Raw genomic sequence first — 19,111 nt, forward strand, 5'->3', positions numbered from 1 at the left:
ATGTTGAACATAATGAAAGACCACACTTAAATAAAATGTTGAAAAACAAACAAACAAACAAAAAAAAAACAACATTAAGGTTTGGCGACAAAACGCAAATTAAAGTCAGAAATTTTCAGCATGACAGCAACAGAACTGAAAATACCATAACTGCTGCGAGGTCCTAGTGACCTGGGCCTATATGTAGAACATAAAAGTAATTTCTAATGCAATTTGTAAAAATAATCATCACTTACAACAACTTTGCTGTTTGATAGTTGCAACAGCACTACGTGTACGTGTACGTGAGAGATTTTTGTTACAACTCTCCGTATGTAGAGAAACTGATTAGTTAGAGGTTCGTTCTATCAGTTGGTGTTTGGAAGTCAGTTCTTGTTTCTTCATGTGTGTAAGTTCTTTTCTTCTAACATATTCAAAGCTTAATTTTGTATTTGTAACAAATGTGCAGTCTATGCTGAGTCTCAGATACAGGTGTCTTATGTTGAAGCTGAGAGCAAAAGTAAGGGACCGTGGTAAATTTACTGCCATAAGCATATGAATAATCTGATCATAGCTTGTTATAATGTCCATGGGTTGAATCATCCTATCAAAAGGAAAAAAAAATATAACCAGTTAAAGAAAATGCAATGCTCAATTGCTTTATTACAGGAAACTCCCGTTAGAAGGAGAACAAAAGAAATTACAATGGGAATGGGTAAGCCATGTATATTACGCTTCATTTGGTAAAAAAAAGGGATGTAGCAATCTTAATAAATAAGACACTAGCCTTTTCTTCAGAAAAAGGAATCCAGGACAGCTGTAATTCCTGCACTACAGCTGTAGTGCAGGAATTAAAACAAAGCCTAAAAGAGTATTTTGAGACAAATGACAATGGGGAGGTAACACCAGCAATCTTTTGCGATGGAGCCAAATCAGTCAGTAGGGGAAAAGTGATCCAGATTGCATCAAGATTATAGAAAACAAGACTGGCAGAACAGATTAAGTTAGAAAATAAAATAAAGCCATTAGAAATAGAACACAAAAATACGGGCACTCGTAACACCCTACCAGAATTAAAAGAAACTAGGAAGATAAACTTCTCACATATAAAGCGGAAGGAGCCTTGAGATTCTCTAAACAGAGATATTATGAGATGGGGAACAGAGCTAGTCGCTTGTTAGCTTTTCAACTCCGTAAAGCTCAGTCTAGTCGTGTGGTTCCTAGGATTGTACACCCCACACTTAAAACAATGGTATCTCATTCAAAGGAAATAGCTGAGGCTTTTTCATCCTTCTATGAAAGTCTGTACAAAGAGCCTAAATCAAACACAAGTGACAATACTGAAACATTTCTCACCAACTTACATTTGACCTCACTGTCAGAGGATGAAGCACAGAAAATGGTAGCAGAGATTACAGAAACTGAAATACAAGAAGCCATGAAAAAACAAAACAAAACAAAAAAAAGGTCACCAGGCACGGACGGACTCCCTGGAGAGTTTTACAAATGCTTTATAGATGATCTAGTACCAATACTCACCAAAGTTTTTAATTATGCTCTTTCCAAAAGCGATCCTCCCTGTACATGGTCAGAGGCAATTATATCAGTGATTCATAAAGACAGGAAAGACCCTACACTTTGTGAGGGGTACAGACCCATCAGCCTGTTATGTAATGACCAAAAGTTGCTAACCACTATTCTGGCAAGGAGGATACAAAAGATTATAACAAAACTGATTAACCCAGACCAAACAGGCTTCATCCCTGACAGACAGGGAGCAAATAATATAAGGAGAACCTTAACTATTATAACATGTGCAAAGAGAAACAGATAAAACTCAATGTTAGTCAGTTTTGATGCACAGAAAGCATTTGATATGGTGAATTGGCAATTTCTTTATAAAACATTAGCTGCTATGGGATTCCACCCAACATTTGTGGATTGGGGAAGGGTTATATATTCAAACCCAAAATCACGCATTAGAGTGAACGGATGCTGCTCAGCTTTTTTTTTTTTTTTACCTTGAAAGGGGTGTCCGACAGGGAGACCGTCTCAGTCCCTTGCTCTTTGCTATAAATATTGAGCCTCTAGCATTTTTAATTAGGCAAAATGAGAGCATTAAGGGAATAAAGGATGGAGGTGAAACAGAACATAAGATCTAACTCTATGCCAATGACATATTAACATATATCAGTGACCCAATATCCTCTGTCCCTGCACTGATAAGAAATATAAAAGAATATGGAGAACTGTCAGGCTACCAAATTAATCAATCAAAGTCTGAGGCAATGATGTTGGTGGGACACTGGCCTACACAACTAGCTGAAAAATTCAAATTCCACTGGTCTAATCAAGGGTTCAGATATTTGGGAATCATTATCACTCCTGACACTTAACAGTTATTTAAGGCTAACTATGAGAAACTGATGGGTGAAATAAAAACAGATCTTACAAGATGGGAAGTCCTGCCTCTATCACTAATAGGACGAGTGGAAACAATACGAATTAACATATTGCCAAGGCTGCTGTTTATGTTTCAATCTTTGCCAGTAGAGGTCCCTACTTCTACTTTTAAAACATTTAACAAATGGCTATCTAAATTTATATGGCAAAACAAAATACAGAGTTAAGTTTAAAAGATTGCAGATCTCAAAAGATAAGGGGGGGGGGGGGGGGGGGGGCTAACTTTACCCAACCTGAAAAAATATTATGAGGCAGCCCAGCTTACATCAGTGGTTGCATGGATATCTCAGGATAATGACACAATATGGGTTGGGATGGAACAGAATGATTGCCCAAAAATACCTTTGGACACAATTCCATTTATGAACAAAAATATCTGGAGGGTAAATAAAATTGATAATCAGTGGATACAAAACATCTTAAGAATACGGTCAAATGTGAGAAGGAAGTTGAAACTCCCCATGTCAACATCTAGAGCAATGACGATTGCAAATAACACCAACTTTCTTCCATCCAAACTAAAAGTGGGGTTCAAAAAATGGCAAGAAAAATGTTTGATTGTGTTGGGTCAGTTGTTTGAAGGAGGAGTTCTAATGTCCCTTGAACAACTTCAGCGTAAACATAACCTCTCAACTCGTGATTTTTTTTAGGTACCTACAGTTGACGCATTATTTACAGTTTCTTTATGTTGACAATTCAAGGAACGATTGAAAAGAAGATTATATTACACATATATAAGATACTACAAGACAATCCCATGGACAATAGTTCAGATGTTAAGGAAAAGTGGGAATTAGAAATGAACACAATAATTTCAGATGAAAAGTGGGAGCTATCATGTAGAGAGTAATCTCTATATACAGACTCTACATTCAATGAATGTAGAGTCTGTAGGCAAACCCCGGAGATCTTGCCTCCGGAAGAAGAGTGGAAGAACCCTGGTTTCCGGTTGTAGGCTGTTTGTAGTCCGCGTGATATTGCCCAATCACGTTTGAGCCGGCTGCAGTTGTTGCCAGGTTAAACGCTCCGCGCGGTGAACTAACAAAGCGGAACATAATTGGCGTCACTGCAAACTCTGAATCCATCACAATGGTTCAGCATATTTACTTATATATAAACGGAAGTCGGAAATGGAAATTTCGCCTCCTCTGCCCAAATCAAACTGGAATGCCAAAAAATCAGGGGTCTGCCCCCAGAGGTTGTATCGCCGTCTGCCAGAAGTCAGACGCCGAATACAGCCGATGGTTTCCGAGAATGTATAGAGAGGGACATAAGATAACAAACAGCCCCACTTGGAAGGAATTCGAATGGAAATTTAAGATGAGATATTTAGGACGCCTCTTGTTTCTTCAAAATTTGGGGGCACCTCCAATCATTGCTGGAGGGGCTGTGGCCTGGTGGGAGACCATACACATATATTCTGGGACTGCCCAAAACTATCTTGGCAAGACATACAAAAAGAGATTAAAAAAAAAGTTTAAATATAGAAGTGCCATTAGAACCATCTTACTTTCTATTAGGCATATTGCCAGAAAATCTAGAAAACAATAATCAGATATTATTACTGAAAATTCTCCTTTTAGTGGCCAAAAAGATGATCACGGTCTCCTGGCTGAATCCACAGCCCCCCACAGTGACACAATGGAGGGAGAGGATTAAGGATGTTTACTACATGGAAAACATTACAGCAAGGTTACAGCTAAAAACAGAGGTATTCTTGTCTAAATGGTCACCAATTATTTATTTTCTTTCCCTCTGACCAGTATGGTCCAAGTGGAAGGGAGAATGATTATTCTATTTTTCTTCTCATTTAAATGTGAACAATTTTATTCATTTATTTTATTTTATCTTTATTCTCTCTCTCTCTCTCTCTCTCTCTCTCTCTCTCTCTCTCTCTCTTCCTCCCATTCCCTCTTGAAATAATGGATATATGGACAATGGATATATGGATAATGGATATGGACATTGATGGAAGGCCAAAGCCCATGGACAGACCCTTAACTTTTATGCATTTATGCCTGTACTACTATAAGTGTCTGAAAAGCTGATTGTACTGTACGACTGCACTTGATAAAAGGAAATAAAATAAGTTGAAAAAAAAATTCATCCAAATCACACAAACTTCCTGCAGTGAAAGTACTTACTCTTTGGGTTACTTGTACAGTTTATCACTTATTCTGTACTGTTACTGTTATGATTGAATATATTATAATGTAGCCATAAATATGTCAGTTTATTCAATGATAGAAAAAGTGCCCCAGAAGGAAGAAGGTTGAGAACCACTGGCTTAGATGACAATACTTTGATACTGATACTTTTGTTGTCAGATGAAATGAAAATGTTTCACAGCAGCTCTATTTGGAACATCACAAGGACAATCATTTAAGACAGGAAACAAAGATACATACATTTAACGACATTCAAGACCCTTCAGTGTGCATTTGCATTTGTCTCTTTAGCTAGTTAACTCTTGAGTTAACTCAAGATGAGTGTCACCAATTCAGTATCTGACCAAATGTCTCCCCTTCTGTTCCTGAGATATGAGATATATACATTGAGTTTATTGCAGAACATTATGATGTCGCAGTGAAGTTGACTTTTGACCTTTTGGATATAAAATGTCATCACTTCATTATTTTATCCTATGTAATGAAATTTTGTTATAATTAGAGTATGAGTTATGGCCAAAAACACAAATTCTAATCAGTTCATCCAATTGGACATTTGTTTCAGGCTTCCCTCAAGGAACCCTTATGACATAAAACATAAGAAGAATTTTTCTACGTACCCCAAAAGACCTAAGGCAGCAGAGAAAATTTTTTTTTTTGTTTTTTTCCTTTTGTAGTCACATTCAAAGTGGGCTTTCCAAGACAAATCCTCTATCATTACCTCCAGGTATTTATGGTATTTTTTCATACTGGATAAAAATAGCAATGCTATGAGAGTCAGTGGTGAACCAAATGCAATTCCCTCAGACTCCTTTGTGTTAAGGCCCGAACATACTTGGGCGGAACGTACATGGAACGGATTCTGCGGAGGTCTGTGCGGACTCAAAGCGGACGTCCGCAAGCCCTGTGTGTGCAAAGCTCAGATTTTACGACCGCAAAAGGAGAGGTAACTAAAACCAGAGAAAGTGGAGTAACTCCAGCCTGTTTCAGAAAGAGAGGTAACTGAAGGTCGGTGTCAGTTACTATGGCAACTGACTCTGTGAACCTAACCTGGTCGGGAGCAGGTTTTCTTCAATGAACCTCGAGTTTCTAGCTGTCTCCTCCCTCTTACGCCACACATGCAGTGTGATTCTTTCATTCATTCGTTTAGTGTCGCGCGGGTTTCAGCGAGTTTGATCATCTGTCCTCAAGGTAAAGTCAGATCCTGAAGTGTGTTCTAGTTCTAAATCTACTTTTTTCGACCATGGCATGTCCGTTCTTGGAGGACCCTGTGGACGAAGAGGCAGTGTTACTGAGGAGGGAGTTACGCATTTGTCAGGAGATTATTCACAGGCCCAGAATTAACGTATTATCATTTCCAGAACATTTTCTTTTTTAACGGTACCGTTTCACATCACAGTCTGTCATTTATATCCATAACCTCATCCGTCGTGACATAACCAAAGTCACCAACCGTGGATGTGCACTTTCATCTACCTAGATTCTTTGTGTTGCTCTTCGTTTTTTTGCAAACGGGAGTTTTCTGTATAATATCGGAAATGCAGAAAATATCAGTAAGGCTACTGTCTGCAGAGCTGTGAGAAAAGTGTCCCTAGCTCTGAAACGTCTATTAAACTCTTTTGTTGTGTTCCCTGGACATAAACCTGTGAGGGTCATCAAGGAGGAGTTCCACAGGATTGCAGGTGAATGATGTAGAACTCCCTTATTTATTTATTTTTAACATGAAAGGAAAAAAATACACTGGTAAAAGTAAAGGTGCTGAGAAGAGGCAAGAGACCCAAATGGGCCTATATGTGGCCTCAACTCATGAACTTCATTAAAATGAAACAACACAAGCCAAACGATTAAATTAAACATAACATGCCAAAAGCATAGTGAAATAAATTAATCAATGCGATTTTCATAGTATTAAGACATTAATAACGAAATAATAATAACAACAAAGACAATAATTACAGCAACAAAAGCAAACAACTACTAAGATAATAACAATGACAATAATAACAACATTGATAATAACAATAATAATAATAAAAACATCAATACACAATATCAGTATTATTTAGTCAGAATTTATCTAATACATTTATCGAGCAAAGTATATTTAAGTCTTGATATAAGTAGTGAAATAGATGAGCAATTTGTAATTATAGCAGGTTTTGAATTCCATATTGTGGGACCTCTGAATCTTATGCTGAACTGACCTAATGTTGTGCGGGAGAAACTACAATAAATGTTATTTGATTCAATCCCTCTCTCCTCAGTTTTTGAAAAGTTAGTTCTTCTTCATTTGCTAACATCCAGGTCTTATTACTGCATATCGCTACTAGGCTTTACTGCATGACACTAACTATGCTTCTTCTCCGGAGCCTTCGTGCTCCACTGTCTCGCAGGTTCCCTCGCAGCTATGCCTGGATCATGTGTTGTGGTTGCGCTGCTGCCGTGGTCCTGCCTAAATATATATATATATATGTATATATATATATATATATATATATATATATATATATATATATATACACAATTACTGTTATTATTAATATAATATTAATATATTAATATTATTAATAAAATTAATGTTATAGTAGCTATTTTCATTACTGCTTGCCCTGCTTCTCTCTTTGGCTCTGTCTCTCTTTATTAGGGCTGTAGTCAACCAAAGAAAATCTTGGTCGACTAAAGTCGCACATAATCTTCAACTAATCGATTAGACGTGGGGAAAAAAAAAAATCTGCACGTTATTTTTACTTCTGCGGTGGTGTGCCTGTCACTCTGCAGTTACACCTCCAAAACGCTAGTCGACGGTGGAGGGCTCTGTTAAGTGCTGTAAAGTTTAGTTCAAATCGAACTTTATTTATATAGTTGATTCAAAACACACATTAAATATGGCTTAATAGAGACAGTTTCCTCTTCTCATATAAAGTCAGGGACAACAACAACATGTAAGAAAGGTAACGGTACATAATTTGGCTCCATTACAACTCACAACATTCACCGACAAAACAGCTGTCTTATACTAAACACGTTTTCCAAGCAAATACAACATGCTAACGTTATAAGCACCAGCCTATGGTGTTTTACATTGTATAAATATAAGCCTAGCGAGGAGCACCTCTGCTCATATGAAGCCAGGATAAATCCCGCAGTATAAATCCCTGAAGGCTAAATCACACACGACTTAAAATGCTTTTTTAATGGAGGCTTTACTGTCACAATTCACAATTTGTTGTTTCTTATCTGTAGCCATGTTTCCATCAGCCTGTTAAGATGTGCATCTAGAAGTATTGCATCTGAAAATTATGATGGAAACGCCAAAATTCAAATTAAAATCCCCTGATTCGCACAAACTAAAATACGCTCGCTTTATCCAGGTTTTGGTTGATTCGAAAAAATGCTGATTCGCAAAACAGGGATGGAAACAGTTATGTTCGAATTAAGTACGACATAGCGCACCTCTTTCCATGGTGATATCCACACTCCGGGTCGGGAAGGCGGTAATGCATTTACAAGCTGGTTGTCAACTGCCGGAAAACGTAGAAGAAGAAGAATGCAAGACTTGTTTTGTTTCCGGTTCTATGGAGAACTTGCGCAAGTTCATAGTTTTCAGCAAAGTCCGTACATTTAATGGAAACACAGGATTCCTTTTTTTTTTTTTTTTTTAAATGCGCATTTTCCTATGATTCAAATCACTTTTGGATGGAAACATAGCTTGTGAAATACAAGTGAATACAAGCTTCCTTTCCACTAAGGGAAATGGTGTCAGCTTACAGAGACAGTCAGGAGGTCTGCATCTGCGACGCTGAGCATGAGGGTGGGCGTGTTCAACTTTCTGTCACTTTCTTTGAAAACACCCCCATTTTCACAGGTAACTTAGCCTGTCGCCCCGCCGCAGGAAATAATGGATTAATCCTGGAAAGCTGCTGATGTAGCACTTTTCTCCTTATGAAAATAACACAGCGATTATTCGACCAATGAGAATTGGGTCGGACAAAAGCATAGCGACCAAATAATCGACTAGTCGACCAGGAGACTACAGCCCTACTCTTTATGTATCATTTTGTCATTTGGATTACTGTAAATTTATCATGTTGATCTGTTCTGTACGACATCTATTGCACGTATGTCCATCCTGGAAGAGGGATCCCTCCTCAGTTGCTCTTCATGAAGTCTCTATCATTTTTCCCCCCGTTAAAGGGGTCTTTTTGGAGAGTTTTTCCTTATCCACTGTGAGGGTCCAAAGGACAGAGGGATGCCATATGCTGTAAAGGCCTCTGAGGTAAATTGTGATTTGTGATATTGGGTTTTTTGAATAAAACTGAATTGAACTGAACTGAATTGAATGCATATAAGTGTAAGAGTGTATCACAGAAAAAGGGCACAGTGGCATCCAAGTTTGGGCACCCTTGGTCAAAATTTCTTTTACTGTGTGTGAATAGTTAAGTGAATAGAAGATGACCTGATCTCCAAAAGGCATTAGGTTAAAGATGAAACATGCTTTTCAACATTCAAGATTAGTGTATTATTTTTGTTTTGTACAATTTTAGAGTGAAAAACAGGAAAGAAGCACCATGCAACAGTTTGGGCTCAAGTTTGAGCTCTCAGACAAATTTTACCAGGGTCTCAGACCTTAATTAGCTTGTTAGGGCTCTGGCTTGTTCACAATCATCATTAGAAAAGGCCAGGTGATGCAAAATTTCCAAGCTTTATAAATACTCTGACTCCAGAAACATTGTCCCAACAATCAGCAGCCATGGGCTCCTCTAAACAGCTGGCTTGCACTCTGAAAACTAAAATAACTGATGCCCACAAAACAGGAGAAGACTATAAGAAGTTCGTAATGTAATTAAGAAATGGCAGTTAACAAGAAAGAAAGAAAACGTTCCAAGAGAGCTGCCTGTAGGATTGCTTGAAAGGCAAATCAAAACCCTGTTTGACTGCAAAAGACCTGCAGGAAGATTTATCAGACTCTGGAGTGGTGGTGCACTATTCTACTGTGCAGTGACACCTGTACAAATATGATCTTCATGGAAAGTCATCAGAAGAAAACCTTTCCTGCATCCTCACCACAAAATTCCACATCAGAGGTTTGCAAAGGAACAACTATATAAGCTTGATGCTTTTTTGAGGTCTTGAGGACTAATGAAGATAAAATAGAACTTTTTGGATGCAATGAGCAAAGAAATGTTTGGAGAAAATAGGATGCAGGATTTCATGACAAGAACACCTGTCCAACTGTTAAACACAGGTGGATCAATCATGCTTTGGGCTTGTGTTGCAGCCAGTGACATTTCACATTTAGAGGGAAGAATGGAGTCAGTTAAATTCCAGCAAATTCTGGAAGCAGACATCACACCATCTGTAAAAAAAGCTGAAGATGAAGAGAGGATGGCCTCTACAACATAGGAATGATACATATACATTTTGAAAAAGGGTGTAGATCTCCTTTTTCTAGGCTTACAGGTCATACACACAACAATAATCCTCTCTTATCATTCATCATTTCTACAATGAATTTGTATCTAGTCAAATACATCCAGTCCATTATCAGTGGAGGAGGACAATGACAGGATCATATCTGAATGGAATACAAATCCTATATGAGCTTCTGTATACTTGTTCTCTTCTCATGCACAATCTCATCTTGCAGTAATTAACATTCAGACATTAGTGTGTATGTGCTCTGTCTCACCTTGAACAGTATTCATCATGGGCCTGGTGGTCAGTCAGTCAGAGGGGTGTTCGGGGCAGGACCGATTGATCTCAAACCATGAGTCTATACAGCTGCAGATACACAGACATTAAGTTTTTTTGTCCAACAAGTCTATACAACATCCCACAGCTGTAAATACACATGACAGTTGAGAGGGAGAGAGAGAGAGAGAAAGAGATCATAAGATAACAACTGAGTAGATTCAGAGGACTGATGCTAAAGTAAGGCCCAGAGGGAAACAGTGTTAGCACGATTACACCCATACATTATTGCATTACTTTCAACTTTTAGCATTTTACATTCTCACTGTATTCTATGGAAAAGTTTATTCATCATATCTCTGTTAGCATTTATGTATGGTGGGAAAAGAACCTTTACGTCAAAATAGTCATACAAATGAAAGAAGCAATACCACAATGAAGAAATACTCCCCTGCAAGTGTAAGGCTCTGACCACACAGAAAGTGTTTTAGAGGTTGCAAAACAAGAGGTGCACTGCCATGCCTTTTTTTCTTTTAATTGAATGCCACTAGTAAAAAAAACACTTGCTGCACCTTATATTGCTGCCTTCCAGAGTCATCACTCTACCATTTCTTTTATATGATTTATTTCACAGTAATTAGTATGTAGTTCCTAAAATGGACAGGCAGAAAGTACTTGCTGTAGCACGGGTTGAAGGTGAGAGCCTGTCAGCAAATAGTTTGTTGGGCACAGGGAAACAGAGATCTGTGTGGGTACATGACACTCTAAAAAAGAGGGTGGCTCACGGGAGTACCACCAGTTCTTCGGGGGCAGTTTGATAAAAGTTTTGACAAAAGTCTGGAATCCATTGGTCCTGCCAAGTGACTGAGCCCCACCAGCTTCTCCTCCATTGTTTACCAACTGTAAAGCTGTGTCGTGACGACCACAGAAGCCCTGCCTCTCAAATCATTCCACTGGACAAACAAGTGCAGATGACGTGGGGTGCTATTCTGCTCTGATTAGAAGTTTTTTCAACCAGAGGAGTTCAGAGCATTCCAGCAAAAACACCAAGGGCCCTATTTAGATGGTCTAAAACGCGAAGCACCAGGCGTGCGGCACATGGGCGTGTCCCAGTCACTTGCTAGTTAGCGCGTTTTCAGACTGTGCACCATGGCGGAGAGTCTAAAAGGGTTGGACTTACTCAGTGCTGGACTGGCCGTGCCCGGTGGGCCGATGGTAATTTTTTTAATCATGTTATGATACCTATTGGTACACAAAACTGGTAGATCGGCCCATTAGTCATGATTGATTCTGGGCTGGACCAATTACAGCCGAGGGCCGATGCCCCCTCCCACTTGGGCCTCGGCTGCCAGTCAATCAATCATACAGAGAGAGAGGAGATTGACAAAATTGAGATGAAACTCAAAGGAGGTGCGGAAAAAATAAGAAAAAGAGACAAGCCCTTTAGGAAGATAGTGCCAAATGTGTTAAAATAACACAGATGTTTGCTGGCTATGGCGGAGCTTCTTCAGCGGCAGCATCAGTGACCGCACCCGCACTGGCATCCAAAGCAGTTGCAGCAGGTAATGATGGCGGAGGTGGCCGTCAGCAGGTGGATGAGGCGAAGGGGAGGCAGGAGGAGGAGACCCGCGGCCGCCGCATTATATGACGATGGCACAGGTGGTGCGACTGGAGGGGAATTTGAACTTCAGGTAAGAAGTGATGAACTGCAGTCTACCTGGGTCAGATATGAATCAAGTTTGGTTGATAGTTTATTTTTGTTGTGCTTGCTAACTCTTAACACAGCATAGTTATGAATAGGCCATTTAACAATTTAACTGTTTCTATGATGTTATACTCGTGAAAGTGATCTTAGTGCTTCAGTAACTTTACTTTATTCATTTAGTTAGTTAAGTATAGTCTTTATTAGTTAGGTAGTAAAATATTTCAATGTCTATTAATTGATATATGTGCACTATGCAGTAATTCTTTACTCTGAAACAGCTAAAGCTCAACAGAGCAAAAATGTTCATATAAAACCAAATGATTAGGCTAGTATTCATCATAAACCCACTTGCAAATATAATTTAGACTGAATCAAATTAGGATTTGCCAGGAGATGTGATGCTGCTCATTAACATAAAAGTGGCTTGGAGTTGAAAGTAACTACTTAAATGTATTTGTCTTTTATACATAAATATCCTCTTTATTCTAGATATGTTGTGTTTTTATCTTATTGTTTTTTTTACTGACATGTAACAGCAAACTCTTGTGGACAATAATTAGCTATATTTTGTTTTTATTGTGGGCATGTTTCCATTCAATTTAAAATATACCTTCACTTTTTAAAGGGTGCCATGTCTGAGGAAGTATTATGCGTTGCTGTGCTGTTTATTGATGTGGTGAGTACATAGTCTATGAAAATATTACTAAATCTGTCATTTATTCATTTTAACATTCATCAATGATCATGTCTCACCTCTATTCCTCACTGTCCAATTTTCAGGATCCCATCATATGTTGTTCATTGTTCAGGAGGTTCACTAGACCAAGCAGCCTTTTGGGTTCCTCTAAGTAAGTACTGTATAGAATACATGATGCAACTATGTTTCTAAAATAAAAATACCAGCACTGTGATCATCTAAGCGAGTCTATCAAGTGTCATTATTTCTCACCTTTCTCTCTCTCTCTCTCTCCTTTCACTTTTTAAAGGTTTCCATGTTTGAGGAAATATTCTGTGTTGTTGTGCTGAGTATTGCTGCTGTGGAGGTCTAAGGTGTTTATTGATATGGTGAGTAAATAGTCTGTGAAAATATCACTAAATCACAATCTGTCATTTATACATTTTAATATTTACCTCATCTCTGTTCCTCTCTGTCCTATTTTCAGGATCCCATCATATGTTTTACATTGTTCAGGAGGTTCACTAGACCAAGCAGCCTTTTGGATTCCTCTAAGTAAGTACTGTATAGAATAATGGGACTGAGAGGATGGTGTAGGTTTAAATTTATTAGACAAGTACATATACACCAACAAGACAGTGTACAAGCGGTGTCACAAGAAAGTTTTGTGTGTTTTCATTCATAGGCTTCATTGTCTTTCCATCAATACCTGGTGGGCCGGTCTAGGCTCAAAATGCCCGGGCTGATTTTTTGTCCCAGTCCAGCCCTGGACTTACTCTGTGAATTAGTCATGGGTGTGTTTTGGGCGTATCATTCAATAAGCCAATCAGAGTGTCACCTCTCATTCCCTTTAAAAGAGGCGTGATTGGAGCGCAGGGCGGAGAGCTAGTTAGATGGCAGACCTACCAACTGGGAAGAGTGAGTGTTTACAGCTGAGGAGACGGATCTCCTCGTGCAGGAGGTGAAGGCCCGTCAGAACCAGATCTACAGGGAGAGCAGACAGGCACCCAAGCTCCCTGATGTAAAGCAGGCGTGGGATCACTAATACAAGAAAGATCTTAAATATCTGTGGAATATTATTCAAATCTGTTTTCATCATATAACAGAGCACAGCTGTCAGGACCGCCGCGGAGCTCCCCAAGGTGCTGATCCTGCAGCTAGGACCTGTTCAGCGTTTTGCTGTTTAACTGTGTTCTGCCTCTTATTTTTATGTGTGTCCTCTCTACACTCAGATAACAATATAATAATATAATATAATGTAGCCTAGTATTCATTCATTCATTCATTCATTCATCTTCTAACCGCTTCATCCTCTTGAGGGTCGCGGGGGGGCTGAAGCCTATCCAAGCTGACATCGGGCGAGAGGCAGGGTACACCCTGGACAGGTCGCCAGACTATCGCAGGGCTGACACATAGAGACAGACAACCATTCACGCTCACATTCACACCTATGGACAATTTAGAGTTATCAATTAACCTAGTCCCCAATCTGCATGTCTTTGGACTGTGGGAGGAAGCCGGAGTGCCCGGAGAGAACCCACGCTGACACGGGGAGAACATGCAAACTCCACACAGAAGGGCTCCCACGCCCGGGATCGAACCAGCAACCCTCTTGCTGTGAGGTGAGAGTGCTAACCACCACACCACCGTGCCGCCCCGTAGTCCAGTATAACATGTTAAAATAAATGCAATGTGTGGGCTTTGGTTTTCAATCAAAAAAATGATTGATTGGTCAGATAATTTCACAATTTCATTTGTACTTTTTACAAATTATGATGATCATTATTACTGCGATTAGATCATTCTGATTAATGACTGACCATTAAGATGTGTTTCTGATAAATACTGTAATGTGCACAATAATAACCTTTCACATTGTAATCATATTTTTATTTGTTATCTTTTACATATGTGTGGCTGCTCCGTGTGTGTCTGAGCAGAGTGCATGCGCGCTGTGCACCCGCCTAGAGACGCATATTACCAACTTGTTTAACAGCGAAATATTGCGCCGTTGACTTTAGACCAGGTTTTTGTTGGTCACTGGCGCATTTGCTTTTTACGTCATCTAACCAGCAACGCGCCATGATGACTGCGCCTGACCACTCGTCATTTTTAGATCAACACACCCAGAGAAGCGCAAGTTCATTTGCTAGTTAGACGACGAGGGCGCAGGGCGTGAAAATGACAACTGCGTCTGCATCTAAATAGCAATGACACTTGCAACATGGATTATGCGCCCTCCGCCGTCCGCTTTAGACCATCTAAATAGGGCCCAAAGCGCCTAGAGCTCAGAAATATGAGGTGCATAGCAACGCAAGAACAGCAAGCAAAAAGCTTCATTCTCATTTAAGACAATCAGAAAAAGCCGCTTTGAACTGCTAAATTTCTTTCTGTATGATCAGGGCCAAAGTCTTGCATTCAGGATGTTACTTATCTACAGAGGTACAGCCTGCAAAATGTACTTCAGTCACAGAGTTACAATATATTGTTATGTATAAAGTATTGTATATATTATTGGAATATACTTCTCAGCAGTATTTAATGTTGTAACATGTTCAGAGGGGAGCTTGGTTCTACTACTATGTAATGTGCTGGGTAGTTTTATGAAAAACAATACATCAAACTCTTAATAAGTTAAATAACTAATTACATAGATGTCAGATAAATGGAGTTTAGTTTAAAAAATGTATGTATGGTTTATATAACACTGATTCCAAAAGAGCTGGGATGCTATAAATGCGATGATTTCCAAATCTTTTTTCACCTACATTTTATTTTATTTTTTAGTCAATGTATTGAACATGTTAAAACAGTCCACAAACAATAAATAACCAAGACAATCACTGGTCCAGCTCGTAATCATTCAATGTTTCAATTGCGTGCAGTCCAGAAACAAGATATTTCATGTTCAACCTAAAAAACATTATTGTTTTTGTAAAGCACACACACACACACACACACACACACACACACACACACACACACACACACATGTTAGTGCCCATGGCATCATGGGTAACTCACATCTGTGAAGGCACCATGAATGCTGACAAGTACATACAGGTTTTGGAGCTACATATGCTACCATCCAGACATCTTTTTCAAGGACGTCCCTGCTTATTCCAGCGAGACAATGAGACACATTCTGCAAGTGTTCCAACAGCGCGGCTTAGTGGTCAAAGAGTGCAGGTACTAGACTGACCTGCCTGCAGTCCAGACCTGTCTCCCATTGAGCATTTGTGGAACATTATTAAGCACAAAATATGAAAACAGAGACCCTGACCCAGAGATCTAACTCTGACAGACAGAGCATCAGAGAGAGGCAGAAAGAGAGAGAGAATTATGGCACGAACACGACACCTCCTTATCCTGTTAAAACAATACTCACAATTTGGATTAAGTTTTATGGAAAACGCCTTTTAATTCTTTTGATCTGAGGACCCTTACAGACTAAAGGAATATAGGCTAAATAATCGAGGAGTGGATACACGTTTGAACTTCATGACCACTTCAGAGGAAGGGAGTCCCCACCTTTTTTGTCTCTCTTACTTTTGCTGGTAAATCTGAATAAATTACAGTCAGCTTTGGTGCTCATGGTTTCAGTAACATGAACTGGATGATTGAATTGTGGAGACTCTAACCAAGCTAATGATGTGTAGCATCTCCATAATGACAAATGTTTAAACATTTAGGCTATACTCGTTTCATGTGATCAAATCAGCTTAGCACTAGCCAAGTGGGTAGCTGACAACTTTAAGAGGTTTAATACAGCCAGAGAACTTAAAACAAAACACTGCTTTGCAGTATCACCGGCAACCAGACCCAGCATCTAAATTAGGCCCTGTCTATACGTATCCAGAAATCTTTGTAAACAGATATTTTCTCCTCTGTTTTTAAAAAACAAAATCCCTCCACACAAAACGTGTTGTTGCTTCTGCGCTGCAACAGAGACACTGACTGCTCTAACTACTGTATTTCCACAACAGAAAGCTTGTACTCTACATATTTATGGAGCTGTACAAGCCATTGCATTATCAACAACGTAGACTTGCAAATATTTTGCAATAAAAAAATAATGGATTCTGTTCACAGAAAAGTTGTCAGGGGACTTTTATTTTGAAACAGAAACAGGAAGTGTTGAGTCAAAAATTAATACTTATAGTTTTTGTGTGTGTTTGTGATGATATAAACGATGAAACTGTAGAGAAAGATGGTACAGTGTCAGTATGAGTATCAAAACACCATTTTCACTGCCTATTTGTTGCTGAAAATGCACATATGTGTGTCAAAAAATAGGCCACCAGTGAGACTTCTATTCTTTAGATCAGTGGTTCCCAACTGGTCCAGCCACAGGGGGCCAGATTTTTCCTTTGTCATTAGTTCAAGGTCCACAAAGTTTAATATATTCAGCATTGAGCCACCTTGCTGTCTCTGTCAAGTAGCTCACTCACTCTACAGCAGGAAATGGCAATTCAAAATAAAAGCTCTGTGCCAAAAATCCACTGTAGACACTTGCAGTCCATTTAGAATGGATCCGCGACCCACTTTTGGACTGCGATCCACCAGTTGGGAACCACTGATCTAGATGTTCTGCAGCTGAGCAGAAGCCAAGCCCGCTTGGTGTTCAGGCATTAGCTGTCTATCTGTGAAGTGTGTTGCTAATGTTAGCTTTTTCAAAACACCTATTTGAGACCTCATCACCACTGATTCCTGTTCAATTTAAGGATGAAGAAGTGCACTTAAACATAAAAGTGAAACTCTGGACATGCAAAAGTTTTCCTTCCGCTCCTCATCAACAACAGTCCCACTCTGGAAATTGTCCCACCACCTACTGGTTCAACTGGTTCTGATCCAAAACTGTCAGTTCTAGTGGACTTGAAACCGCAGAATGCTGAGGTGAAGCTAAAACACGGTGCAGCAGATGTTTAAGTGTAAAGTTAAAGTTAGCAGTGCTAACAAAAGCGGTGGTTTGTTGTTTGCAGCGTTTTCACAAAACAGGCATGACTGAGAAGATTACATCACTGTTTCCCAATCGCTCCGTTTTACACGTTCACAGAGATAAACAGTAAACGGAGTAAACAGTTTTGATAAATCTTCACCTTAGAGGACGTTTAAAAAACATCCATTTTAGGTACCTAAAACTCGGTTTGAGTGTGGATGAGAGGCCCAAACATGGAGGAAAATATCTGTTTACAAAAATATCTGGATACATATATACAATGCCTTAGACCAGAGTTTATCTGTCAAAATGTGTAGCCACCGTGGGCTATTAAAAGGGGCTCTGTGTTTAACTGAAGTTTATGATAAATTACAACACTGATCCTAATGCTATTTTAATGCAAATTCAAATTCTAGCAGCAACAAATCCATCATATTTGTGTGAAATCAGACACATATATTTGAGCAAAATGTAAATTTCAACCTGTATGATGGCAAGGCAAGCATTTATTTTTTTTTAGATTATTTTTGTGGGCTTTTCTCCTTTAATGACAGGACAGTAAGTGAAAGGGGGAGACAGAGAGAGAGTGGGGACTGACATGCAGCAAAGGGCTGCAAGCCGTATTCGAGCCCGTGGCCGCTGCAGCGAGGCAATACCTCTGTACATGGGGCGCCAGCACTATCCACTACGCTACCAACGCCCCAGGAAAGCACTTCTTAAACACAGCATGAGTAATGATATTGCCCATCAACTGCTCCTCATAAGTTTACACTAATCTCATACTCATACTCATACTCATACTGATCATCATACACTGAAGCTGTGTAACTTCTGTGTTGACAGGTTCTGTGTATCATTTGACATAAATAAATCACTTCCACATTTATGTCAAGGAATCACTGTAAGTGCTGTATACAAATGAGACAACCTATGGCAAGCCGTTTGAACATTTAATCGCTGGACTGGATATTCATTACTGATACCTGCAACATAATTTTGTCTAGTCAAAACTCTTATTCAAGATATCTGTAATTAGATTTTGACTAGTCAAAACTCTAATTACAGATATCTATAATTCAGTTTTGACTAGTAAGATTCAAACTACTTTTGCCATTCATGTGTATGGGGTTTGTCATTATAGATATCTCCAATGTAGTTGCGGATATCTGCAACTGAATTGTGGATATCTGTAATTCCAGTTTGAGATATCTACAATTTAATTTTGACTAGTCATAATTCAAGTTCAAGATATCTTTAATTATCATCAATTAAAGATATCTACATGGTCCTTTCTAGATATCTTGAATTGAGTTTCAGATAGTCAGAATGACGTAGATATCTTGAATTCGAATTATGACGAGTCAAAATGATGTTGTAGATATCTGTAACTGAATTATGACTAGTCAAAATGACGTTGTAGATATTTCAAACTGGAATTATAGATAGTCATAATGTAATTGGAGATATCTATAATGACAAACCCCATACAC

General features: G+C 39.0%; 2 protein-coding genes across 2 annotated transcripts in view; one reads left to right on the forward strand and one right to left on the reverse strand.

The window, feature by feature from the left end:
- Nucleotides 1-19,111, forward strand: part of LOC125887559 (general transcription factor II-I repeat domain-containing protein 2-like) — a 476,753-nt gene that overhangs the window by 254,536 nt on the left and 203,106 nt on the right. The gene's annotated exons all lie outside the window — the stretch shown is intronic.
- Nucleotides 1-19,111, reverse strand: part of znrf1 (zinc and ring finger 1) — a 177,583-nt gene that overhangs the window by 4,997 nt on the left and 153,475 nt on the right. The window contains exon 4 of the mRNA XM_049574526.1: nucleotides 10,300-10,391. Within this exon, the coding sequence (XP_049430483.1) occupies nucleotides 10,334-10,391 (58 nt within the window). The 3' untranslated portion in view covers nucleotides 10,300-10,333. The remainder of the gene's footprint in view (nucleotides 1-10,299; nucleotides 10,392-19,111) is intronic.

This window comes from Epinephelus fuscoguttatus, linkage group LG4 (assembly GCF_011397635.1).
Source record: "Epinephelus fuscoguttatus linkage group LG4, E.fuscoguttatus.final_Chr_v1".
Taxonomy (NCBI): Eukaryota; Metazoa; Chordata; class Actinopteri; order Perciformes; family Serranidae; genus Epinephelus; species Epinephelus fuscoguttatus.